Source organism: Kogia breviceps, chromosome 7 (assembly GCF_026419965.1).
Source record: "Kogia breviceps isolate mKogBre1 chromosome 7, mKogBre1 haplotype 1, whole genome shotgun sequence".
Lineage (NCBI taxonomy): Eukaryota > Metazoa > Chordata > Mammalia > Artiodactyla > Physeteridae > Kogia > Kogia breviceps.
The window spans coordinates 107692146-107718260 of NC_081316.1; the positions used below are offsets into that span (position 1 = coordinate 107692146).

The 26115-nt window shown below is 54.1% G+C and overlaps 3 protein-coding genes across 7 annotated transcripts; 2 read left to right on the plus strand and 1 right to left on the minus strand.

The window, feature by feature from the left end:
- The first annotated feature begins 691 nt into the window (after positions 1–691).
- On the plus strand, positions 692–15633 carry NLRX1 (NLR family member X1). Of its 4 annotated transcripts, none has more exons than XM_059068703.2 (10): positions 692–957; positions 2845–2972; positions 3540–3609; positions 4080–4168; positions 4716–5335; positions 6324–7139; positions 12504–13099; positions 13342–13428; positions 14220–14471; positions 14781–15633. In XM_059068703.2, exons 2-10 carry the CDS (start codon positions 2903–2905, stop codon positions 15100–15102), a joined length of 2922 nt encoding a protein of 973 aa, XP_058924686.1. In that variant the 5' UTR covers positions 692–957; positions 2845–2902; the 3' UTR covers positions 15103–15633. The 4 variants fall into 4 exon arrangements, with proteins under 4 accessions (XP_058924686.1, XP_066895234.1, XP_058924685.1 ...); XM_059068702.2 differs by having other exon boundaries at positions 900–1055; XM_067039133.1 differs by lacking the exons at positions 3540–3609; positions 4080–4168 and having other exon boundaries at positions 876–957.
- A 496-nt stretch (positions 15634–16129) lies between these two features.
- On the plus strand, positions 16130–19850 carry NHERF4 (NHERF family PDZ scaffold protein 4). 2 transcript variants are annotated; one of them, XM_067039503.1, is made up of 11 exons: positions 16130–16145; positions 16516–16543; positions 16702–16775; positions 17110–17321; positions 17594–17783; positions 17875–18011; positions 18275–18479; positions 18704–18900; positions 19001–19219; positions 19361–19561; positions 19821–19850. In XM_067039503.1, the coding sequence occupies exons 1-11, from the start codon at positions 16130–16132 to the stop codon at positions 19848–19850; spliced, it is 1509 nt and encodes a 502-aa protein (XP_066895604.1). The 2 variants fall into 2 exon arrangements, with proteins under 2 accessions (XP_066895604.1, XP_066895605.1); XM_067039504.1 differs by having other exon boundaries at positions 17875–17969.
- A 1654-nt stretch (positions 19851–21504) lies between these two features.
- DRC12 (dynein regulatory complex subunit 12 homolog) lies at positions 21505–24925 on the minus strand (the record flags this gene model as incomplete). Its single annotated transcript, XM_059070285.1, is given in 6 exon segments — positions 21505–21633; positions 21909–22041; positions 23139–23229; positions 23729–23848; positions 24383–24448; positions 24862–24925. Coding segments are annotated over 6 exon segments (603 nt in total), but the record flags the coding sequence as incomplete, so codon positions are not given.
- Between the last annotated feature and the right edge of the window lie 1190 nt (positions 24926–26115).

The following is a 26115-nucleotide window of genomic DNA, read 5'->3' on the forward strand; positions in this document are numbered from 1 at the left end:
CCAAGGTGCCTCTCTACCAGTTCCCGACTGCACACCTCCATTCAGTGCAACCTGTGTTTGCATGTGGAGGCATGCCCTGGCTATGGGTGGTGGGAGGCTCCTCCATCGGTTACGTGGGCCCTGGGTGTGCCCGGTATGGAAGCACAGGGATGAGGCTGGGGGCTTTGAGGACCAGGAAGCCCCAGGGCCAGGCTATGGTTGGGTGCCAGACAAGAGGAGCAGGATGAGGTGGGAGCTGTCCCCCAGCCCCATTCTTCTGCCTGCCTTGACCCAAATGACCAGAAGCCATACACAGAGGTGTGGGGTCTGAAGAGAGCCAGGTACCGAGGGAGAACCCAAGAAGACCTTGACTCAGATCTCTGTTAGGAGGCAGGCTGAAGCGGTGAAGAGGCACAGAGGCAAGAATGCCCTGGGGATGGGGGATGGGGGTCGCCTCGGGAAGGTCCAGGGGTGAGGTAGGAAGACCCAGGCCTCGGATTCTTGTTCTGGCTCTTCCCCTTCCCAGTTGGGTCAACCTGCACAAGTCATTTCACCCTTCTGAGCTGCAGTTCCTGCATCTGTAAAATGGGCATAACAAGAAGCCCTGCCTGAGGTGGTGAGTAATGGGGTGGAATTGGCGCTTAGTGACCTGCAGAGGGCAGTCCCCGAGGCAGGGCCCGCCTGGATGGAGGGCTGTACCACTGAGGGTGGGGGGAGGAGAGACAGATGGGGAAGAAGGCTCCGACCCGGACCTGCTCTCCTGGACACTAGCCCCTCTCGCCATCTCCCTCCTGCCAGGACCCGGCGGCCCGGAACGCCTGGGCTCATGCTCGCGCTTGCCCGCTGCCGGGCCGGATGCCAGGGCTGGCAGGGCTCCGCGCAGGCGGGCGGGGCGTGCAGGAAGCGCCGCGCGCGCCGGGGCCTCTGGGAGCAAGCGGGAGACTGGCGGCGACCGGCTCCCGGGCCTGGGCAGCGGCGGTAAAGGTCTAAGTAGCAGGGGCGGGGCGGTGCTGGGCTAGGGCCACACTAGGAGCTGGCGGCTGGGGACTCGTGGGACGCAGCCGGTGCTCTGAGAGGTGGGCATTCAGGCAGGCTTTACTCTTGGGCTCCGAAACCAACTAGAACTAGAAAAGCTGGGACCCAGCTTAAGAGGAGGAGCTCTGGACCTGTGCGAGCACAGACCCCGTACCTTTCCTGCTGTGCTCTCTCCTTTTCTCACTGCCCTGGAGACCAGCGGTGATCTTCCGACAATTGGCCTCCCTACCCCCATCCCCACCGCCAGTCCCATCTTGAGTCAGAGGCCCTGCAACTGATTTTATCCCACTGAGCTAGTTTCCCCAAGCTTTTCCAGCCTTCCAGGGCCGTCTCTTTTTTTTTTTTTTTTTTTTGCGGTACGCGGGCCTCTCACTGCCGTGGCCTCTCCCGTTGCGGAGCACAGGCTCCGGACTCACAGGCTCAGTGGCCATGGCTCACGGGCCCAGCCGCTCTGCGGCATGTGGGATCTTCCCGGACCGGGGCACGAACCCGTGTGCCCTGCATAGGCAGGCGGATTCTCAACCACTGCGCCACCAGGGAAGCCCCAGCGCCGTCTCTTAACCCTTCTATTCGCCCCCACCCCGACCCCGGGACTCCTGGTCTGAGCCCCAGGCTGCACCTCCACTGGTTGGCCCTGCTGGCAATAGGGCCAATGCACCCAATTCTCCCTAAGTGTGCTCTGCCCTTAAGGAGTCGCATCTCAGTGGTGACCAGGTGCCAGATAGCTGCATGCTTCATTTAAGGGAGCTCAGAGGGATCAGGAAAGACTTCCCAGGAGAGAGGACCTTTGAGTAGGTTCTGAAAAGATTGGGTAGGATTCTGACAGGGGAGAAAGGTCATTCCAAGCTGATGAAAGAGTATGAACAAAGTTAGGAAAGTGGGAGCAAGAATTCAGTAAGCCTGGCGGGTGAGGTACAGGTCAGTGGGAAACTCAGGAAAATAGCTGGTGTGGGCCAGGTGTTTGGACGCTACATAACCTAGGATTTTAGGGAGGTGATTGGTGGCTGGGATCAGGGATGGGAACGGAATGAGACTGAAGGCAGAGGCCGGTAAGGAGGAGGAGGGTCTAAGTTAGCACAGGGTGGTAGGGATTATGCAATAGGAACAGGCTGGCAAAGTACTGGGATGAGGAACCGGCAGGGCTGTTTCCACTGTGTGAAGGAGGGGGAAGGATTTGAAGACAAAGAGGTCAGATTTCAAGTAGAAATCATGTGATTGAGAAGATTTGCAATAAAGTAACTGGAAAGGGTGGAGGGATGCTGAGTTCACTTATGCGAGTGTGCGGTTGAAGCGTTGGCAGGATGTCCATATGGAGATATCAAATAGGAAGTCATTCATTCATTTATCTGTTATTTATGCCAGCCTCAAAGGCAGGTTACATAAAAGTCACAGAGAAGATAAAATGATCAAACCATTAAAACTCAGCTAAAAGGACCTGATAGCTAGGGAAAAACTTCAGAGGAGAGTGGATGATTGTTACTGGAAAATGTTGGCTCAGAAAAGCCACTGAAAATGAACACAGGACTGATGGGAGCTTGCTGGCAGCCAAGCAAAAAAAAAAAGGGACACCCAAATAAAACAGTTCACTAGGCTGGAATGCAGGAGAAAGGCGATTGTGAAGCCTCAGGGGAGAACCAATGGGTGGTAGGATCACTCAGGTGGGGAATGTAGAGGAGAGAGGTTTGAAAGCCAGACCAGGGCTTTGGCGATGCTGGCATTTAAGGAAAGGCTGATGTTCTCCTGAGGAGGAAGGGCCTCCCTTGGCCTGCATGAGAGGTGGAGTGAGAAAGTGGGGGTGTGTGTGGTCCATTCACACCATTCTTCCTGCAGCGGAACAGGATAGAAGGTGGTGTGCTCAGTGCCCCAGGCCCTGACCTTCTCTCCTGCCATGAGGTGGGGCTGCCATTTGCCCAGGGCCTCTTGGGGCCCTGGTCTGGGAAGAGTACTCCAGCCAGCAGGTGAGCAGGAAGCAGGGGTTTTTCTGTTGCCACTTCTCCCTTTCCAGAGTCCAGATGGCACCTCCAAGAGAGAAGGGATCCAGACACCAGGCATGCTAGTCCCAGCTCTGTGATTTACTACCTGTTGGCCTTGGGCAAGTCACCGTACCTCCCTGAGCTTCCTTTTTCCCATCCTAAACTAAGGGAGTCAGACTAGATGATCTTTGAGTGTCCCTGTAGCTACATAAGTCCAGGAACACTTATCTGATTTCATTTTGCATTCAACGAATATATATTGAGTGCCTGCTATGTGCCAGACCCCATGCTAAGTTCAAAGTAGGTACTTGTGAACCAAAACAGATGTGATCCCTGCTCTCTTGGAGGAATGGGGGTGAGTGTGTGCATGAATGTTAATCAAATAATTACATAATGAAATATAAAATTTCATAATAACTGCTACAAAGGGGCAGTACGTGATGCTATGAGAGCAAATGATGGAGATTTGATGTAGATGTGGGGTCTGTGTATTGTTGAGCTAATGTGGGTGAATTCTGGATGCTGTTTCTTCCTTCTGCTTTCTCTCTGTAGATGAACGTATCCCCTTCCTGATCCACTGGAGTTGGCCCCTTAAAGAGGAGCGCCCCCTTGGGCCCCCTAGGTGAGGCCACAGTGTCATACCTTAGGACACATCTGGGCACAGCAGAGTAGCCTGGGAAGGGTCAGGACTTGGCGAGAGCTTGATCTCCTGGGGAGAGTTGGTCTTCCGGGGCTGGAGAGGGTACAGACTCAGCTACCAGGCCTAAGGGGAAGTTAGCTTATATCATCCATAGTACAAGTCACAGTGGTCAGCCAGAGGGAGGACCGGTGGGAAGTGGGTAGAGTCTGGCAGTGGTCAGTGTGAGTTGCAGGCAGGCAGTCAGCAGTGGGGGGCTGGAGGGGTAGGGGCAAGACCTCAGACCCTGGGAAGGGTATGAGAGTCAGATGAGGCTCTGGACTTGGGTGTCCAGAGTCAGGCCTGGATCTCAGGAAGCCAGAAGTTCATCAGTCCAGGCAGACCTGGACTCTGAGCCTGTGCAGAGCCTGAGCCCAATAGCCAAGCCCCAGCTCATCCCTTTTCCTTGCTCACAGGGCCTTTATACGCCATCATGGAAGCTCAGCGGGCAGTGGTCCCCCATCAGGGAGGCACGGACAGTTGTTCCAGGGCGTCGCTGCAGCTGGTAAAGGGACTGGCTCCTCAGTCAGCCTGAAGAGAGGGGCTGCTGGGCTCCCAGTGCGGGGGTGGGTTCAGGGAGCGTGCAGAAGAAGGGTTTGGAGAGAGAAACAAGCAGGAAGGAGGTATAGAGGATCCATTACAGTCAGCCATCAGTGGACCCACTCTCCCTGGCCCCATTATCCATCTGTCCATGGATCCCTTCCTGCAACATTCGTGCAGTGCACACTTACGATGTACAAAGCACTGGGAGGGATATAACATCCGTACCTTCACCACACTGCCTCTAGCTGTCAGGTGAAGATCACACACAGATAATCATACAGCCAGTCAGCCCAGACTCACCCTCACTCATTCCATGGCTTCCCACTTTCTGTCACAGGGGTCCAAACTTTCTGGACAGTCTGAGGAAGTCCTGTGTGTCCAGCACCATTCTGGGTCCTGGCATCTCCTGGTGTTGTGTCTTGACTCCGCAACCTGACCCTACCACCTCCTTAAGCTCCTGCGTTTCTCAGCCCCTCTCCCTGACACATTCCCTTTGCCTTCCCATCCAGAAGCTATCCAGCGGCACCGCCAGAACCTGGCCGAGTGGTTCAGCCGGCTGCCCAGGGAAGAGCGCCAGTTCGGCCCAACCTTTGCACTAGACACGGTCCATGTAGACCCTGTGATCCGCGAGAGCACCCCTGATGAGCTGCTTCGCCCACTGGCTGAGCTGGCCCTGGAGCATCAGCCACCCTCTGCTGGGCTCCCCCCACTGGCCCTGTCTCAGCTCTTTGACCCAGATGCCTGTGGGCGCCGCGTGCAGACGGTGGTGCTCTATGGGACAGTGGGCACAGGCAAGAGCACGCTGGTGCGCAAGATGGTCCTGGACTGGTGTTACGGGCGGCTGCCAGCCTTCAAGCTGCTGATCCCCTTCTCCTGCGAGGACCTGTCATCCCTGGGCCCTGCGCCGACCTCCTTGTGCCGGCTTGTGGCCCAGCGCTACACACCCCTGAAGGAGATAATGCCTCTGATGGCCGCTGCCGGTTCCCGCCTGCTCTTTGTGCTCCACGGCTTGGAGCACCTCAACCTTGATTTCCAGTTGGCGGGCACGGGGCTTTGCAGTGATCCGGAGGAGTTGGAGGCGCCAGCTGCCATCATCGTCAACCTGCTACGCAAATACATGTTGCCCGAGGTGAGTGCACACTGCTCTGCCTCCACTGTCCCCAATTTGCCCCCTCAGGATTTTCATGTCCTGAGTCTGCATGTTTGTTTGTTTTTTTTTTTTTTTCTGGTATGCGGGCCTCTCACTGCTGTGGCCTCTCCCGTTGCGGAGCACAGGCTCCGGTCGCGCAGGCTCAGCAGCCATGGCTCACGGGCCCAGTTGCTCCGCGGCATGTGGGATCTTCCTGGACCGGAGCACGAACCCGTGTCCCCTGCGTCGGCAGGCGGATTCTCAACCACTGCGCCACCAGGGAAGCCCGAGTCTGCATGTTTAATGGGTAGGAACGTAGGCTCTGGGTTAGTTCAAATCCTGCCCCTCCACTTCCAAGCCGTGGGACTGAGCAAGTCAGTAACTTCTCCAGGCTTGTGTTTCCTTCTCTCCTTGAGTTGTACTGAACAAATGAGATACAGCATATGAAGTGCTTAGCACAGTGCCCTGGATCATAGTGGGTGCTCAGTAAGTGTGAGTTATAATTACTGTGGTTGTCATTATCTTCATCCTTGAACACTCAGTCTTCAAGGACTCCCTGGCAAGTGAGGCAATCAGGACACAGGGGTCTTTTTTGTTTTAATATACATTTGTTTATCTTATTTATTTTTGGCTGCGTTGGGTCTTCGTTGCTGTGCATGGGTTTCTCTAGTTGCGGTGAGTGGGGGCTACTCTTCGTTGCGGTGCGCGGGCTTCTCATTGCGGTGGCTTCTCTTGTCGCGGAGCGAGGGCTCTAGGTGCGCGGGCTTCAGGAGTTGTGGCACGTGGGCTCAGTAGTTGTGGCTCGCGGGCTCTAGAGCGCAGGCTCAGTAGTTGTGACTCACGGACTTACTTGCTCCACAGCATGTGGGATCTTCCCGGACCAGGGATCGAACCCGTGTCCCCTGCATTGGCAGGTGGATTCTTAACCGCTGCACCACCAGGGAAGCCCACAAGGGTCTTTCTTAACTCTCAACCATGCTCTTCACAGGCCAGCATTCTGGTGACCACCCGGCCCTCTGCCATCGGCCGCATCCCCAGCAAGTATGTGGGCCGCTATGGCGAGATCTGTGGCTTCTCTGATACCAACCTACAGAAGCTCTACTTCCAGCTCCGCCTCAACCAGCCAGACTGTGGGCACGGAGCTGGGGGGGTCTCAGCCACGCCGGCTCAGCGTGACCACCTGGTGCAGATGCTCTCCCGGAACCTGGAGGGGCACCACCAGATCACCGCTGCCTGCTTCCTGCCCTCCTATTGCTGGCTTGTCTGTGCCACCCTGCACTTCCTGCACGCTCCCATACCACCTGGCCAGACCCTCACGAGCATCTACACCAGCTTCCTGCATCTAAACTTCAGTGGGGAGATGCTGGACAGCACTGACCCCTCCAAGTTGTCCCTGATGGCCTATGCAGCCCGAACCATGGGCAAGTTGGCCTACGAGGGGGTGTCCTCCCGCAAGACGTACTTCTCTGAAGAGGATGTCCGTGGCTGCCTGGAAGCTGGCATCCGGACGGAAGAGGAGTTTCAGCTGCTGCATGTGTTCCGCCGGGATGCCCTGAGGTTCTTTCTGGCCCCGTGCGTGGAGCCAGGGCACCTGGGTACCTTCGTGTTCACTGTGCCCGCCATGCAGGAATACCTGGCCGCCCTCTACATTGTGCTGGGTTTGCGGAAGACGACTCTGCAGCGAGTGGGCAAGGAAGTGGCCGAGCTCATGGGCCGTGTCGGGGAGGATGTCGGCCTGGTCCTGGGCATCGTGGCCAAGCTGCTGCCCCTGCGGGCCCTGCCCCTGCTCTTCAACCTGCTCAAGGTAACAGCCCTAGGATCCCAGGCTGCCGGCCCCCATCCTCCTCGTTCACCCTTGCTCCTCCCCAGAAGGAAACTGCTTCTTCCTGCCTGACTGTGAATCCTCTCCTTGGCTCTGTTTCAGATTGGGGCAGTCTGGCTTTTAGTGGGAATGGGGCATAAGGAAGGGGGAGAGAGAAGCCACAGGCTGGGGAAGGCTTGGAGGGGAATCTAAGGGTGCAGGGACTTTCATAACAATCCCATAACTCTAATGATAGAGTTTTGTTTGTTTGTTTGTCTTTGTTTGGTTTTGGTTTTTGCCTCTCTCCTCCTAGTCTTTGTTGCTGGGCGTCAGGGGTCACTACTGTCCAGGGTCTGTCTTGTGCTTTGCAGGTCCAGAAACCCAATTGTATCTGTTCCTCAGAGGTGATTTGACTCTGGGAGTGATGTCTCATCCTAACTGAATCACCAGAGACAGGTTTATAAAGCAGATGCCATTTTATTCATTTATACCAGGAGGATAAATGGCATTGGTAATTGGCTTAGGACGGTCCGTCCTGGGTGCAGGTCTGCTCCAGAAACCAAATTACAGACCTGAGGACTGTGCTGTGAGCAGGGCGGATGTACTAAGTTTTTGATGGGAAGAAGTAGCCACTCTTGGCTGATGTCTGCCGGGTGCCTTGTAAATGAAATATAATTATGATCCCTTTTTAAAAATATATATATTTTTATTTATTTATTTTTGGCTGCATTGGGTCTTTGTTGCTACGCATGGGCTTTTCTCTAGTTGCGGTGAGGGGGGGTTACTCTTTGTTGTGGTGCTTGGGCTGCTTGTTGCGCTGGCTTCTCTTGTTGTGGAGCATGGGCTCTAGGTACACGGGCTTCAGTAGTTGTGGCACGTGGGCTCAGTAGTTGTGGCTCTTGGGCTCTAGAGCACAGGCTCAGTAGTTGTGGCGCATGGACTTAGTTGCTGCGTGGCATGTGGGATCTTCCCGGACCAGGGCTCGAACCCATGTCTCCTGTGTTGGCAGGCGGATTCTTAACCACTGCGCCACCAGGGAAGCCATATGATCCCTTTTATAGATGAGGAAAGTAACTTGACCAAGGTCACTCAGATAGTAAGGAGAATAACTGGGATCTGTGTGCAGGTTTTGTGGTTCTGAATCCTGTGCTCTTTCCGCCAAACTTTATTGATGTACTATGGATATTTCTAGGAAGCTATAGCGCCTTGCTAGGTAACCCTGGTCCGCTCTAGAAATGTTTCAGTAATCCGTCTTGGGGAAGCAGAGCCCTGGTGAGCTGACAACATTTTAACAAGCTTTCCTTTTTATAGGTAGCAAAGCCTCAGGGTTAAAAACAGGGATTCTGTAAGGCAACTACCTGGTTCACATCCAGGCTCTGCCACTTACTAGCTGTATGACCTTGTACAAGTTACTTAACCTCTCTGTGCCCCAAGGTCCTTATCTGTTAAATGAATAATAATAGATAATAATAGAATCTATATCATTGGCCCAATATGAGGATTAAATATCTTCATCTGCAGGACATGGCACATAGTAAGCGGTATTTAATTGTTTGTTAAACACAAAAACAGTCTCAGGCAGCCCATCCCTTCTTACACCATTGCCTCAGGCAGGGAGGTAATGGCCGTTGCTGAGGCCACGCACCCCTTTGAGGATGTGCTTGCCTCATCTGGATTGCAGTGAGAGGCTGTGGTCTGCTGACAGGATTCAGAAAGCCACTCAGTTACTTAAGGGGGCACCACACCCTCAAGCCCTCTCGGAGGAAGGGTTGCCTAGCAGAGGATGGGTCCCATCTGTTTCTTCATGAGCCTGTTGATTCATTTTCCCAGAGTGACAGTTTTTGTGTCTTGTCTCCAGATGCTTGTTGGGGGAGGGGCACTTTAACCTCCATGGTGGGAAGCTCGCCTGTAAAAAGTGAAGAAAACACATGAGAGGAGGTGCCACCAAACAACCTGGTGGCTCTTGCCAGAGGAATGGACCTCTCCTTTCCTTTCAGAACCATTGCAAGGATGGCAGCTGATGTCGCCAACCTCCCAAACATTCAGTCCTTCAACAAATATTGGAGTGCCTGCTGTGTGCCAGGCAATGTGTTAGATTCGGAGGAAAAAGCAACAGAACGCCAGGTTTCTGCCTTTTCTGATCATACAGTCTCAGCATAAACATGTCAACATAACCATGTGTTTAAAAATTCTGGGAAGTGCCTGGAAAGCAAAGTTCCAGGTGCTATGGAAGTATGTAAGGGGGGAGTGGGGGTCCTGGTTTGGGGGGATAAGTAAAGCCTCTCTGCAGGAAGGGCTTTTCATCCGATCCCTGGAGGATTAGCCAGAAGAACTGGGTGTTGGGGGGAACACTCCAGGAAGAGGTCACAGCTTTGAAGGAGGAACAATCTTGGCACTGTCAAAAAACAAAAAAGAGAGAGAGAGAGAAGCTGAGAGGACAGGAGCAGGGTGAGCGAGGGTGAGAGGCTGTCCTGAAGGCACCGTGGTTGACAGGGGCCTGTCAATGAAAAATTGATCAATAGTCCATCTGTTGCCAGAAGGGGGACCCCCTTCCAGGGCCTGAGAGCGAGATCTTTTTTTTTTTTTTAAATAAATTTATTTATTTATTTATTTATTTATTTTGGCTGCGTTGGGTCTTTGCTGCTGCGCGCGGGCTTTCTCTAGTTGCAGTGAGCGGGGGCTACTCTTCGTTGCGGTGCAGTGGGCTTCTCATTGCGACGGCTTCTCTTGTTCCAGAACATGGGCTCTAGGCGCGCAGGCTTCAGTAGTTGTGGCACATGGGCTCAATAGTAGTGGCACGCGGGCTCATTAGTTGTGGTGCACGGGCTTAGTTGTTCTGTAGCATGTGGGATCTTCCTGGACCAGGGCTCGAAGCCGTGTCCCCTGCATTGGCAGGCGGATTCTTAACCACTGCACCACCAGGGAAGTCCCTGAGAGCGAGCACTTGTCTAACACTCAGAAATCAATTGTCTGAGGAGACACACGTACTGACAAAGCAAAAGACTTTATTGGGGGGCTTCCCTGGTGGCGCAGTGGTTGAGAATCTGCCTGCCTATGCAGGGCACACAGGTTCGTGCCCCGGTCCAGGAAGATCCCACATGCCGCAGAGCGGCTGGGCCCGTGAGCCATGGCCGCTGAGCCTGTGCGTCCGCAGCCTGTGCTCCGCAATGGGAGAGGCCACAGCAGTGAGAGGCCTGCGTACCGCAAAAAAAAAAAAAAAAAAGACTTTATTGGGAAGGGCCACGCAGGCAGAGAGCAGTGGTGTTAGGGAACCCAGGAGAACTGCTCTGACACGTGGCTCATAGTCTCAGGTTTTATGGTAATGGGGTTAGTTTCTGGGTTGTCTCTGGCCAGTCATCTTGCTTGGCCCCTATTTAGTCTGACTCAAGGTCCTTCCTGGTGGCACGCGTGTCTCAGCCAAGATGGATTCCAGCACCAAGGATTCTGGGAGGTTGGTAGGACAATATTATGGGGCTGGCGTCTCCTCTCTCTTTTTGGTCCCTCCTGAATTCCCTAGTTTTTGACGGCAGCACCATGTTCCTTATCAGGACCTCCTGTTTTGAGACAACTCATGCAAGTGGTCATAATTGTGCCTGGCCAAGGCGGGTGGTTTTAGTCAACAGTTCCCTGACACATGTAAGAAAGAAATGAAAATTTTAATTCAAGCCCATCTGAGGATTATAACCCAGGAGACAGTCTCTCAGAGAGTTCTGAGAACTATTCCAAAGACATAAAGAGGGAGGCCAACGTATTCAATATATGTGGTTTTGGCAACGGGGGTATGTGTAATCAAACATACATCGCAGTAGAAGATTGCACCTAGTCACGAGGAACAGACATCTCAGTTAATGGTTTTAGTGCTTTTCTAAGTATGGAAAGATGCAAGAATCCGGGTCCATAAAAAGTTCTCCTGAAATATCTAAGGACCGGTTCTGTCAGTTTTCCCAAAGCACAAAGTGCCTTATCCTGATCTTTGCCCTGAATTCCTTTCAAGGTTATTGGAGCCAGTGACTGCAGTGGCTAATGACTTGACTTTGTAGAATTGGGTGGTGGGCAACGTTCTTTATTTTACATTCCCTTCCCTTTCAGTCTTAGTTTCAACCAAGGTTTGGGAGGCATTTCGTGACCAATTTGTTCCACAGCACTAGGAATGCTCGTTCCCAGGTCAGGCAAGGATTTCATTGATAGGTCCCTCAATGTGCTATTAGTGGACTAGACCCTATTAACAGTAGCCAAAATCCTCTGGACCCCCTGTCTTACTAGTCCGTTATGATCCGAGGAACGGTTCCCTCTTGTTTCTTCCCTTATCTAGAGTTACACTATTACAATCATTCATCTTCTAGAACTATATATTTGAACGATTGTTTCAAGTCACCTAATCATTGTTAATTTTACCTGAGGCTCAGTCACACATTTGGTAATGCAAGGAACAACAATCTAATAAAATAGGCAAATACAAGTAATATAGCTAATAGTATTAATAGGGTCATAAGTAAGTATTGAAGCTAAGATATTCCACAAGGTGGGGCCCAGTATCTCCTCGGGTCTCTGAGCAGTCTGTTTTGCACCAATCTCTATCTTTAAGGAAAATGACATATTGGCATTGTACATAAAGTTCACCAAAGATGTCTGCATATACAAGGCGAGTGGTGGGTCATTGTGAGCCATTACAGGATTGAGAAAGGAATGTTATCTTCTAAGGAGTTACATGGCTGGCGCCATAAGGAGAAAAATTGATCTTTATGATTGAGCGGGTATTTCTGCCATTGGGGAGGTCTCGTTAAATGCAGATGCACAATTGCACACTGGAGGGGAGGGAGGAGGCCCAAACGGGCAGAGAAAAATTTTATGTTAAAATTTTTCTTGTCTTTCCTTAAAATATGAATTTTATTTCACGAGGTCAAATCGTGCAGGGTCTGAAGCAGTAGGAGCAACATCCGTCATCGCTGCTGTGATGACAATGATGATGTTCCAGATGACGTATTTATACCACCTAGCCCGGTACCAAGCTGAATGCATAATATATGCTAACTCCTTCCCACCACGCTTGGGCTTGAAAATGTACGGGGTGTTTGGGGAAAAAGAGAGAATTTCCCAGTGTCTGGAGTACATGAGACGAGTGTTGAGCGGTGACTCCGGAAAGGTCAAATTGGGGCCAACTTATGCAAAGTTTTATATTCCACATGGGCAGTGGGGAGCCACGGAAGGTGCTGCAGCAGGGGGGAGTAGTGTGATCAGACAAATCGTGCTCGAGTTTAAGGGAGATCACCAGGCTGGAGCAGTCAGGAAGGCTGCACCTTAAGCTTAGGCCAGAAGGCTAAACAGCACGCAGTAGGCTGCAGCACCCTCTCCCTGCTTCCCTTCCAGGTGGTTCCACGTGTGTTCGGGCGTGTGGTAGGTAAGAGCCGCGAGGCAGTGGCCCAGGCCATGGTGCTGGAGATGTTCCGAGAGGAGGACTACTACAACGACGACGTCCTCGACCAGATGGGTGCCAGTATCCTGGGTGTGGAGGGCCCCCGGCGCCACCCGGACGAGCCCACAGAGGATGAGGTGTTTGAGCTTTTCCCCATGTTCATGGGCGGGCTTCTCTCTGCCCATAACCGGGTACTGCTGGCTCAGCTCGGCTGCCCTATCAAGACCCTGTATGCCCTGGAGAATGCCCAGGCCATCAAGAAGAAGCTGGGCAAGCTGGGCCGGCAGGTGCTGCCCCCCTCGGAGCTCCTTGACCACCTCTTCTTCCACTATGAGTTCCAGAATCAGCGCTTCTCTGCCGAGGTGCTCGGCTCCCTGCACCAGCTCAACCTGGCGGGCGTGCGCATGACACCCCTCAAGTGCACGGTGGTGGCAACCGTACTGGGCAGTGGAAGGCACGCCCTGGACGAGGTGAACTTGGCCTCCTGCCAACTGGACCCTGCCGGGCTGCGCACGCTCAGGCCTGTCTTCCTGCGTGCCCGGAAGCTGGGGTGAGGCCCTGTCCTCGTGCACGGGTGGAAGAGAAGGTGCTTGGGAGAGCAAAGGGAGTGAGGAAGGACCAGGGGGTGGGGTGAAATCTGGTACGGGTGGAGGTGACAAGAGCTACAGAAGGGGACACAGCTGTGGGCTACAAGAGGCAGGATGGTGAGGGAGGGGCCCGGCGGGCGGGCAGGCCCCATGCCGAACTCCTTCCTTGGTTTCTCACCTGCTCTCTGCCCACCTTCTGCTCCAGCTTGCAACTCAACAGCCTGGGCCCCGAGGCCTGCAGGGACCTCCGAGACTTGCTGCTGCATGACCAGTGCCAAGTTACCACCCTGCGGTGAGTGCCCTGGGAGGGGGCTCCATCCTGCTGGCCAGCTAAGGTCAGGGGTGAGCTCCCCACCTCCCAACATGCCTGAAACAGGTGCACCCATGCTGTAGTAACGAAGGCGGGAGTGTAGACCTTGACCTGCTCCCCACTCCACGATGTCTAGTACAAGCAGCCAGGCAGGGGGAAGGATGCCGCCAGCAATAAAGAGGTGCTAAGAAAGCCTCTTGCGTGGCTAAAATCAGCCTGGGGTGGGGGGTGGAATAACACCCAGGCTGGTTACCTGGTAACAACGCCAGAGATTCCCTCCCAGGATTTTCCCTGTCGCCTCACAAGGATGACCCTGACGCCGGGCACTCAATAGATGCTCCCAAAATGTTGACTGATTTACTAGCAACCCAGACACTGGGTTCCTGATTTTGGGTTGGAGGGAGGGGAGATGAATGAGGAGGGAGGGGGAGGGGGAGGGGGAAACAGGAAGGGAGGTCGAAGCAGGGGCTGGAAGGGGGTGAAAAAAGGAGCAAGGAGGAACATGGTAACCAGGAAGGGGAGAGGGAAGAGGGGCGTCTCAAAGGAGAATGGAAGGCAGGAGGAGGGGAGGGAGAAGCGGGCTTCCACCCCACTCTCCCTCCTCTACAGTGAGCCTCACCCCCGTTTCTCCATCCTCTTTTCCTGGGCCTGCATTTCTCTGCGTCCAGGCTGGTCTCTGCCCCAAGCGGTGCACCGTTTTGGCCCAAGTCCCAGTGCTTAGCACAGGGCATCTGCTAGGGGCCCTCATAACCTTGGGGTGCTTGTGGCCCTAGGCTGTCCAACAACCCCCTCACGGCGGTGGGTGTGGCCCTGCTGGTGGAGGGGCTGGCGGGAAACACCTCGCTGAAACACCTGTCTCTGCTGCACACGGGCCTTGGGGACGAGGGCCTGGAGCTGCTGGCTGCCCAGCTAGACCGTAACCAGCAGCTACAGGAGCTGAATGTGGCCTACAACGGCGCTGGCGACACAGCGGCCCTGGCCTTAGCCAAGGCTGCCCGGGAGCACCCTTCCCTGGAGCTGCTGCAGTGAGTCTTGCCCTCCACTCCCATCTCCCCACCCACCCTTGGTGATTGGCCCTTCCCCTGCCCTGACTCCCCACCGCTTCTCCTAGGGTCCTAGTGGCCCCATTTCTATTGGCCCTGGTCCCACTGAATTCTAGCGTCACCCCCACCTCCCAGTGGCCACCACCCTCCATCTCTGGCTTATTGCAAACACTTACCCCGTTGCATTTCACAGCCAGGGGAACAGTTATGAGACCCCTTACTCTCTGTCCACCCACCCTCTGCCCCTTCTTCTCAGAGCTGAATGGCATCTACTCTTCTCTCTCCTGCTAGCCTCTACTTCAATGAGCTGAGCTCAGAGTGCCGCCAGGCCCTGCGGGACTTGGGGAGCACCCCTGAGGGCAGTGCCCGGGTCGTGGTGTCGCTGACAGAGGGGACAGCAGTGTCCGAGTACTGGTCAGTGATCCTGGGTGAAGTCCAGCGGAACCTCAACAGCTGGGATCGGGGCCGGGTCCGGCGCCACCTGGAGCTTCTGCTACGGGATCTGGAAGATAACCAGGGAGCCACCCTTAATCCTTGGCGCAAAGCCCAGCTGCTTCGAGTGGAGGGTGAGGTCAGGGCCCTCCTGGAGCAGCTGGGAGGCCCTAGAGGCTGAGACAGTGGCAGCAGTGTGTGTCCCCTGGCCCCAAGCCGCTTCTGTCTGTGGCCTCCTAGCTTGCACTACCTCTTCCAGAAAGATCCCTTCAGGTCTGGAGGCAAAGGAATGGGCACAGCTGTGCCAGTTGCTCTCCTGGGGCATGTCCTACCAGTGCTTCCATGTCTGGAGTTTTCAGAGTCATGGAACGTGCTTCCCCTCCCTTCGGCTAGAAGGACTGCAAGATGTGGCGTTTTGGTGGCCACATTGTCCTGTAGCACCACCACCAATCTCCTCTTGGATTGTGCCACCAGGGGGCACACTTCTTTCGTCGGCCTTGCCATCCAGATGTGTTGGAGGGCCTCCGCGTCCTGCCTTTATGCTTTCTGGGGACACCCTGGGACACCCAGGATGCCAGCAGCCACTTTCCTCTCTCACTGGTGCTGTGTCCTCACCCTTGTTTCCCCTTCACCACAATGTTACCCAAGCTCGGTGGCCCCTAGGGGCATGGGTGCTGACTCGCTGCTATTAAAGAGCTGTGTCTTCCAACTACTGTGGAGTCCTTTTCGCCTGTTGCTTTCAAGAAAGAGTACTGTTCTTGGTCATTCTGGTTAAATCACTGACCACTTTCTGTTGCAAATGATTCTCGGGCACTAGTTTCAGAGGCCCTGAGGGCTGCGGTGAGGGTGGCACAAGAACAAGATGTCAGCATGAGGGTAGGCCATGTTGGGCCATAGGGCTCCTGTCACCCTTCTCATGCACTTATCCCAGGCTTGGAATTACAGTGCCCAGCAATTACAGTGACCTTTCTCTGCGCAGAGGGGGAACTGGGACGGCCACAGAGTCTCCTGAGAAAGTCGGGGCTCAAGAATAGGGCAGGAGGGACATACACACTTCCCCAGAGGACAAGACTCTCCTCCCGTTAACCATTACCGACGGCTTCCAAGGCAGCGTCTTGGAGGAGGCGGGACGTGGCGGGGTAGGTGGGAGGGTCAGCTGGTTTCGATGGACCTTGTCCCTACACCGAGCCTGGCTCGCTGATCCAACCATGGAGGCAGCTGCAGGTAAGAGGCCAGGAGAAATCCTCTGCGGGGGACTTTAGGGCAGAGGGCAGATTGGAAGGCTTTGGGACCAGGACACACTTGGTACTGGGGCTTGGAGCCCTGAGGCAAATAGACTGGAAGTCAGGAGGGGAGAGGTGAGTGGGTGGATGTGTCTGCCTTCCTGGTCCACGCCCTGTACTGATACGCTCAGATTTCTGCATATGTCAGGAGGCCTTGGCTGGGGAGGGGAAGGAAGGGGAAGGGAAGACCCTTCTGGAGCGAGTCTTGAATTTGGGGGTTCCCCGAAGTCCTTTCAGTTAATGACCATGGAAGTGGAGTCTCGGGGTGCAGAATGTGCCTCTCCTCCCCTCACCCCTTCTTTTCCCAGCAGATCTTCAGGACACAGCTTCCTTGGCCCCGTAAGTGCCGTGCTGTGAAGGACTGGGGCAAGGGGAGGAGGGATTGAAGGTGGGTAAGCTCTTCAGCTGCCATTAGCCATTAGCACCTCAAGGCGAGCCTGTGGGACCCAAGTCCGGATGTCGGTTTTCTCCTACCTGTTTGACTTGCTTCCTTGCAGGAAGTTTGAGTTTAACCCCAAACTGGGCATTGATAATCCTGTGCTCTCCCTGGCTGAAGACCACGAGCCCTCTGGTAACCCCCCACCACTTGGGGCAACCGTTTCCTTTCCCCAGAGCCACCAGGGCTCCACACAGCTTCCCATCTCCTTGGTAACCACTCACTCTGTCTCCCTCTGATGACAGCCTCGGTGGGAGTCACCGCGTGGAGGTGGAAGGGGGCCAGGCGTTTCCTTCTGTCCCCGCCACTCTGCCTGGGCCGTGTTCAGTCCCCCTGCCCAATACCTAGTCAGGCAGAAGCCTGTCTGGTGTTCTATCACGGGGGCAGGGTCTGCCAGACACAAGGTGACTTGTACTTGGGTCATGTCCCCTCTCCTCCCCCCTTTTCTGCTGCCCACCTCCCCTTCCAGATCTCTGGAGCCTAGAACGACCTCGCTTCTATCTGTTGAACAGAGAGGAGGGCAGGAGTTTTGGCTTCCACTTGCAGCATCAGCGGGGCAGGGCTGGGCATGTGGTGTGCAGGGTGGAGCCAGGCACCTCTGCCCAGCGCCAGGGTCTTCGGGAAGGAGACTGGATCCTGGGGGTGAACAACCATGTTGTGGAACATGAAGACTATTCAGTGGTGAGGTTGGGCTGGGCCCCCTGTGGTTACAGGAGAACATTCTCTATAGCACCTCAGGGACACAGAAGCCGGTTGGTCACCTCCCAGGGTATATGGGGGCAGGACCCAAGCCTCAACCTCCCCCATCTCCCAGAATTTAGGGATGCCCAGGTCCGCATGGTTACGTGAAAGCCTCCAGAGGGCTGGTTCCCATGGTGAAAAGTGTAGCTTGCAGGGAGGGGAAGCCGGCAAGAGGGGCCAGCCCAAGCCCGCCCGGTGTCCCCACCGTTCAGGTGATACGCCGCATCCGGGCCAGCGGTCCTCGGGTGTTGCTGACGGTTTTGGCGCAGCACGTGCATGAGGTGGCCCGAGCTCAGCGGGGGAACGGTGCCCACCTCTGTCCCACTCTCGGCCGAGGGGTCCGGCCTCGGCTGTGCCACATAGTGAAAGACGAGGGTGGCTTTGGCTTCAGTATCACCCAAGGTGAGCCTAGAGGTCGGGAGGGGTCAGGAGGGGGATCTCAGCCCTGTTCTGGGGAGGCAGCAGGCAGAAACTTTGCTGTCTGGGCTTCCAGGACATCGGGGTCCTTTCTGGTTAGTGCTGAGCACTGGAGGAGCGGCTGAGCAGGCAGGAGTGCCCCATGGGGCCCGACTGCTAGAAGTGAATGGGGTCAGCGTGGAGCAGTTCACGAGTAACCAACTCAGCAAGAAGGTGTGACCGCCTGTTTCCCATCGTCCTCACCCCTCTGGGCCCGGTCCCTGCCCGAGGAGGCAGACTCCTCCTCTACGCGCCTAATCGCCTGATCCGATCTTGTACCTCTGTCACCATCCTTCCCTTTACACTCTGTGCTAGGCCCTCCCCTCCCTTCCCCAGTGCCTCATTCCTGGGCCTGGGAAGAGGGGCTGTGAGGAGGTGCCTGCCTCTGCCCTCCCTACCCAGGTGGTGTATGCTGATGCCTTGCTGGGTCCCCACAGCTTTGGCAGAGTGGCAAGCAGGTGACCCTGCTAGTGGCAGGGCCAGAGGTGGAGGAACAGTGTCGCCGGCTGGGAATGCCCCTGGCTGCACCCCTGGCAGAGGGCTGGGCACTGCCCACCAAGCCCCGCTGTCTGCATCTAGAGAAAGGGCCCCAGGGCTTCGGGTTCGTGCTCCGAGAGGAGAAGGGGCTTGACGGTCGGCTCGGTGAGTGGGAGCCCTGGGGGCGGGGAGGGAAGGTGGGCCCTGGGGTAGGCACACAAGTGTATATATACACCTCTCAGTGCACACAAGTGGTGGCCCTGGCTGAACCCCATCCCGGGTCTCCTCCTCCTGTGTAGCCCTGGGTCAGTCCCCAAGTGTGCATACAGTGGCCTGGGCCGGCACTGGGGGTCAGTGGGGAAGGAGCAGTGAGGATGTCTGCATCCCAGGTCAGTTCCTGTGGGAGGTGGACCCAGGACTGCCCGCGGAGAAGGCCGGGATGCAGGCTGGGGACCGGCTGGTGGCTGTGGCTGGGGAGAGCGTGGAAGGGCTGGGCCATGAAGAGACAGTGTCCAAGATCCGGGCGCAGGGCTCCTGCGTCTCGCTCATTGTCGTCGATCCCGAGGCTGACCGCTTCTTCAACATGGTGCGAGCTGAGGGGCGGGGGCTAGAGAGAGGGCAGGAAGAGAGCAGGGCTCGGGTTGGGGGAGAAGCAGCAGGGTTTGTCCTATCTTCCTCTTTTCCAGGTTCGCTTGTCCCCACTTCTCTTCTTGGAGAGCACAGAGGCTCCTGACTCTCCCCAGGATACCAGCTCAGCCTCTCTGGTTGAGACCAAGGACCCACCAGTTGAAGACACAACCGTCCCACGCGGCTTCCACCAGTGCTTCCTGTACCCTGGGCCTGGCGGTAGCTATGGCTTCCGACTCAGCTGTGTGGCCAGTGGGCCTCATCTCTTCATCTCCCAGGTGACGGATGCCCCAGGGACCCTGGATCTTTTCAATCATTTGCCCCTTGACAAGCCTTCCTCTGCTTCCCTCCCAGAGCCTCAGTACACCCAGCAGACTTTTCTGTGGTGTTCCAAGCTCTACATCCCCCCATTCCACCAGGTGACCCTAGGAGGCTCAGCTGCCAGGGCAGGACTGCAAATGGGAGATGTGATTCTGGAGGTGAACGGGTATCCCATGGGCGGAGAGAATGACCTGGAAAGACTTCAGCAGCTGGCTGAGGCGGAGCCACCCCTGTGCCTGAAGCTGGCGGCCAGATCTCAGCAGGGCTTGGAAGGCTGGGTCCCCCCAGGGTCTGGCGAGGTGAGGTGAGGAAGAGGAGACAGATGGACCATAAGCAGCCAGAAGAGGACAGAGGGGAGCCAGAGGAGAGGGCAGAGCAGGAGGCTGCAGGGTGGGGCAGCGTGGGGCACTCAGCTTGGGACTTTAGGCCCTGGTACATGGGGACAGAAGGACCCAGGGAAGAAGCCCCATTCCTGGGCATCCCGGTGAGGGGGTGGGGCACAGGGAAAGGGAACTCTTCTGGCCTCTGAATGACCTCTTCCCTTCTTTCTCTGCTTAGGACTGGGCTGTAGCCCCAGATCTACTGTAGCACCCCTTATGCCTGGCACAGATCTGCCCAAGCTTTCCTGTCTCCACTCTCCAGCCTGAGGTGGTGGGAGCTGAGATGCTCTCTTTAAACCAGAAGCTGCAGCTCTAGGACTCCAGATACCTCCAATCACAGGATAGTCCTTGGCCTCCCTCCCTACCCAGGGGCCCACCTCCTAGAAGAGGGTGTGGCCAGAGGCCTCAGGCGGGCCCACGAGGGAGCCTCCCCTTTGATTCCAAAGGAAGTCATGTGGGATCTTTGGGAGCTGTGCCCCAAGGATGAAGATCTGCGTGAGATGAGTGGTATGATTTTGTGATTTATAACAAGAAATATATGTTTGGCCTTCATACCCTTTCCTGGCACAGAGCTCCTAAAATCCTTGGAATTTCCTAAGTAGTAAGAGAGATAAAGCTGTCTTCTGTTTTTGACAATAAGCCCCTTTCAACTACACCTAGTTTTGTTAATGAGGTGACTCTTGAAAAGCACCTGAGAACGGGGCACTGGTTTCCAGGGGAACCAGTCATGTGATTAGAGGGTTGGAACTTTCATTGCCCCACCCCCACCCCTACCCTCAACCTGCTGGGAGGGGAGAGGCGCTGGAGGTTGAGTTAATCACCAGTGTTCAATGGATTGATGGATCACGCCTACATAATGAAGCCTCCATAGAAACCCAAAAGGACAGTTTCAGAGAGCTTTCCGTGTTGCTGAACACGTGGAGGTGCTGGGAGGGTGGCGCACCTGGAGAGGGCATGCAGCTTCCGTGGTCATACCTCGCCCGGTGTATCTCTTCCATCTGGCTGCTCCTGAGTTGTGTTCTTTATAATAAACTGGTAATCTAGTAAGTAAACTGTTTCCCTGAGTTCAATCACTCTAGCAAATGATTGAACCCAAGGAGGGGGTTGTGGGAACCTCTGATTGATAGCTAGTAGGTCAGAAGCACAAGTGACAACCGGGACTCGAGATTGGTATTCGAGGTCGAGGGCAGTCTGTGGGACAGAGCCCTTAACCTGCGGGATCTGATGATACCTCCAGGTAGATAGTGTTGGAATTGAGTTAAATTGTAACACAAAAGTTAAATTGTGTCTACGGAGAATTACTTGGTGTGGGAAACCTCCCTCCTCTATGTTTCACCAGAAATGAAGTCGAACTGAGAATGTTGTCATAAAATAGAGGAGAAACAGAGAGTTTTCCCTTTCCCGGTGGGCTGTGGGGCCGGCTAGGATTGAAGCCACCTGGAATTTGCCCTAAGCATGACTCCAGGACTGTTGGGTATATTGCAGGAATTTGGAGACCGGCTGCACCTTCCCTCTGTGGGCACCTTAGGATTGTGGGAGCTGGTGCCTGGTCACTGTTGGTCTATTATAGAAATGGCCTTTCCCCACAAATCTTGCTGCCTTTGTTGGTGGGGGTAGGGTGACCAAAAGGGCCTCAGGCTCAAGGGGTGGGACCCAGTTTCTCTAGGAGAGAAGTTGAGACCTTGTCAAATTTCTCTTTTCTTATTCAGTCTTCAGGGTAATGGGTCAGCCCAGAACTGAGATGTCCCCATGAGGGGCACTCATCTCTGCCCAAAATCACAGACCACAGTCCTGTTGAGTTCTACATCCAGACAGCTTTATTGCTGGGGCCTCAGAGGGCCCCAGAGACTAGAGGCTCACAGTCAAAGATCCAGGGGGTTGAGTCCAAACTGGCAGAGCTGTTCATTGTGCCGGGCGTGGAGTCTCAGCACAGCCCCGTCCCCCTGAGGCTTGACGGCTCTCAGTTTGGCCGAGAGCCAGTCCAGGCTGTCCTGCAGACACCAAGCTTCAGATCTCAGGAAGGGAGAGTGTGTGTTGGATGAGGGGTGTTCCAGGTTGGTCTGTAAGCTTTCCTAGCCAGTGTTTTCTCAAAGCTCTTATTCTTAGTGGGTAGGCATGGTTGTATCCCCTTAAGATAGAGCAGAGTCCCCTATGGAGATGCTTCTTTTCCTTCCCCCTGGTCTGTCATTGTCACACTAGCTGGGATTTTGTGGGGGTGGGGGGTGCTGGACACTGGGATGGCTGGCCTTCAGAGGGTAGGGCTTACATGTAAGATTTCCTCATATTTGGCCCCCATGTCTGCCACGTGGTCCCGAACCTGAGCCAGAGTTCGGTCCCACTCTCCAATGGCCTGCACGGTCCCTCTCTGTGTAGCCTCAGCCTCCCTCTGGCACATCTCTGGGGATGGGCGTGGAAGGATGAAAGAGGACAGGATGGTGACACTCTACCCTTGAACAGAGTCTCCAAAGGTACCCAAAGAGCAGAACTTGAGTGGGATCATTCCAGACTTCCCCAGAGCCATCAACTTGCCCATAGTTCCTATAAAGAGCTGAAATATACCATTAAGGTAGAGTAGAGAGAGTGGGCTTGGGACAAGAGATCTGGGTCCCAAATCTGGTTGTCATTTACTACTTGTGTAATGTCTGACATATCTCTCTCTGAGACTCAGTTTCTTCATCTTTACGGAGAAAATGACCCATACTTCACAGGCTTGCTGTGAGAGTTAAATGTGATAATGTATGGGAAAGCACCTAGTATGCAGGAAGTGCTTCATAAATGCTGACTGCATTTAAATTTGAGATAAGGCAAAGATTAGGAAAGGGGCTCAGGGCCTGCATGGCAGATAAGCAGCTCTTGGATTTCTATAGCTAAACTAAAGCTATTTTAGGATAAGAAAATTTGAGGCCAAAATTGTGGAAAAATCTGTGCGCCATGCTAAAATTTTTCAGCTCTATCCTGTTACCCAGATGGAAGAGAGCAAAAACTTATATATATATATATATATATATATATATATATATATATATATACACACACATACACATACATGTATATGCTTATTTAGAAGCTCACTCATTTATTAGCAAATAGTTATTTAGTACCTACCATGCATTAGGCCTTGAAGATAAAGGAAATAAGTAAGTTAAACAGTTTCATTTAAGCTTGGTTTCATTATAAAAATCAGCCAGACTAAGCGGGAATATGTTTTGTTTATGGGAGACATGGCAGTGGTGGGGAGTTAGAACTGGATTTGGAGACACCATTGAGAGAGGGAAATGGGGTGAGAGACTTAGGTCTTCTTATAACTTGAGATTTTTTTTTGCCGCCCTGAACGGTCTGCTGCAATTCTCAATGGTGGGAAGGTCAGTGGGGAAAGCAATATGGGAGCTTAGATTGCATGCTTCTAAAGAAGAAACATCCTAAATCCGCCTCTTCAGTCTGGACAGCAGCAGTGATCCTCCAAGAGAAAGGGCTTTGAGGGTGGGGAAGCCGATCTAACTGCTCCCGAAGGCCCCTCACTTCCTCCTCCAGCTGCCTGCTGTGGGTCTCCATCGCCTCCTGCAGGGTGCAGCACTGACATCTCATCTCTGTGGTGGGGACGGTGGGTGGCCAGGGACCCAGGTGGGGACAGAGCGATGGAGAAAGGATGGGAAGTTGTGAGTGGGGAGGGCTCTGCTTGGTCCAGTGGGGCAGGTGCAGAAAGGCCTTTTGGTTCTTCTTGCGGTGATTCTGAGAAGCTGGGGAAGGAGCTAGGAGACAAGGTCCCCTTCCTCCTGCCACTCAGGATGGGGATTCAGGCCCTTCTCCCCACTCAGTCCCACGGGATGAATGAGATAAAGGCTGTGGCTGCGTTTTGTAACCCACACAGCATCAAGCGCATGGCATGGGTCATCGTGTAAGGTCCCTGCCCAAGATCCCAGAGGCCTTTGTTTGGTTCCTTCAGGATTCTTGTGTGTGCTGGGAAGGCTGAGATTAGGCATGGCAGATGGGTGTCCTCCTTGTCTCCCTACCCAGCATCCTCTGGCCCTCTTGGGTGTCCTCTTCCAGGCCCCTGTCTCCTGCCCACCTGTTTAATCAACTGCACACCTGCATATATGGCCTTCCCTTCACTCCAGGCCCCCTCCAGTTCAGCCTCCAGTCCTTGTATCCTCTGCTTCAGCTGGTCTTCAGAAACCTTGGCTCGGCGGGCCTCATCCCTCCACAGAGCTGTGAACAGTCCCAGAGCAGCCCTCAGGACTGGCTCGGGACCCCACTAAATCAGCCCCCATGGCCTTGATGGACTCTGCCCGCCTTTGGAAACCTGGCAGCAGGCTGCCAGCCTCTCATTGTCATTCTGGTGTTTATTGTTTCCCCCCTAGAATCCTACAGGCTCTTCGTTACTAAGAAGCGCAAACTCCTTCTGTGTTCTGGCTATGAAAAATAGCTGCCTTGGGACTTCCCTAGCAGTCCAGCAATTGGGACCCCGTGTTTCAACCGTCGGGGGTGAGGGTTCGATCCCTGGTCGGGGAACCCTCATTCCGCGTGGTGTGGACAAAAAATTAAGAAAAAAATAGCTGCCTTTATCAACCCTTACTGCCCACCGTTTCCTCACAACCCCAACTCTTGACAATCTTTTTCCACTAGGGAATGGTTAGAGATCAGCTCAGCCCTCCACCATAGCTCCAACCCTTCAAGCTCCCAGGGATACAGAAATGCCCATTGTTCCACCTCTATTGCCCCCAGAACTTCCACCCTTCTTACCCAAGTGGTCTTGGAGCAGCTACTTTTCCAGCAGTGCCAGCCTGTGCATGGATTCAGTCTCCACATCTGCCCTGGCAAGATGGCAGAGCCTCAGCTTGTCAGGATCTCAGCCTTACCTACTCCCCTCCCATCCTCATCCCACACCCTGGACTTTTTTTTTTTTTGCAGGAGATCTCAGGACCACTAAATGAGGGATCTCTGATGGCAAAGTCTAATGAGTTCACTGACCAGCACATAGCAGGTACTCAAAAGATGTGTAATGAATATATAAGGAAGGCACAGAGCCAGAGGGGGCATGGGTGCTGACTTCCCCACTTCCCCAGCTCCATGGAACCTGGATGCAGATATGAAGGAGGAGGGTCAAGACAGCTCCGTCTTATCATGCAGAGGGCTGAATTCTCTCTGGAGGACCTCTGCTTGGTCTATGAGCCAGAATGTGGAGAGGCAGGGGGCACCCACCTCCACCCAGCCTGACTCACCAACAGCTGCATTCCTTTCCTTCTTCTGTGTCCCAGCTTTTGTCCCTCTTTCTTTGGTCTTAGGTCATATTTCCTTGCTGTCCTGGGGGAGAGAGGGGACTCGTATTTAGGTCTGGACATGGAGATGCTTTCCTGACCCCTAGACTGAACCAGGAGTCCCAGGAGAATCAGTGTTCTAGTCTCAAACTCTGTCTCTTATACTTTTCAGAAGCTTCTGTTCTTGGTTTCCTTGGAAACCTAGGCAAGGCTGAAGCCACTGGGAAGGATGGAGCTGTTTCTCTCTACCTGTCAGGTTCTAACTACAGAAGTCATTCCTCTCAATCTGCTTTCAGAGAAAACAAAGCTTAGTACCTGGTGCCTACCCTCTTCCCATCATCCTTACCCTGCCTCTTCCTTCCTGCAAGACCCTCTCTTGCCTCTGTTGTGTCTCCCTGTGGTGTGACCCACTCACGAGGAGGGGCAGAGAAAAGGCCCAATGATCTAGGCGCCAGAGGAGGAGACTGGGTTCTGGGAACCAATCCAGAGTGGCAAATTTCCGTCGGCGGCGGGACTCAGAACTGGAATGTTGGGTTTCTGGAGGCTGCATGTTGTCCGGGCAACTGGGAAACATGGTGTTCATAGGAAGGTAGAAAGGACTAAATACAAAGCTTAAAATACCAAGGTCTCAGAGGGCCAATACTCTCCTTATCCCCAGATCCTAAGTGTAGTTTGAGGAGAAATGGCTTTGGATCCGATCATCTATGATTCACTTCTCTGTAGCAGAGCCTGCAATTTGGAGACTTACAAATTACAGATTTACACATCTGAAACAATGCTGTTGTGCTGATACAGAGGAAAAGGACCGACAGTAGCCATTTTGGGCAATTTACACATCCCAAGGTCTCATCAACAAAATGACATTATTAGGTTTAAAATTGAAGCTCTCCTTCAGGAAGGCACTCTATGGCGTATGAAGGAAAGAAGTGCAGAAGAAGGTGCTTGAGAGAGTTTCCCCTTTCAGAGAAATGAGATGCAAACGAGAGGTAGACCCAGGACCCCAAGGTGCTGACCTAGAGAGATGCAAATGGAGAAGAAAGGGCACTGGTTAGAGATAGGAGCTGTGAGTTCTTATGCCCTCCGTCTGGATGTGTAAACTTGAGCAAGCCATTTAAACTTGATCAGCCTCAGTTTCCTGGTCTTTAAACCTTTGATTTTGGGGAATTCCCTGGCTGTCCAGTGGTTAGGACTCTGCGCTTCCACTGCAAGGGGCACGGG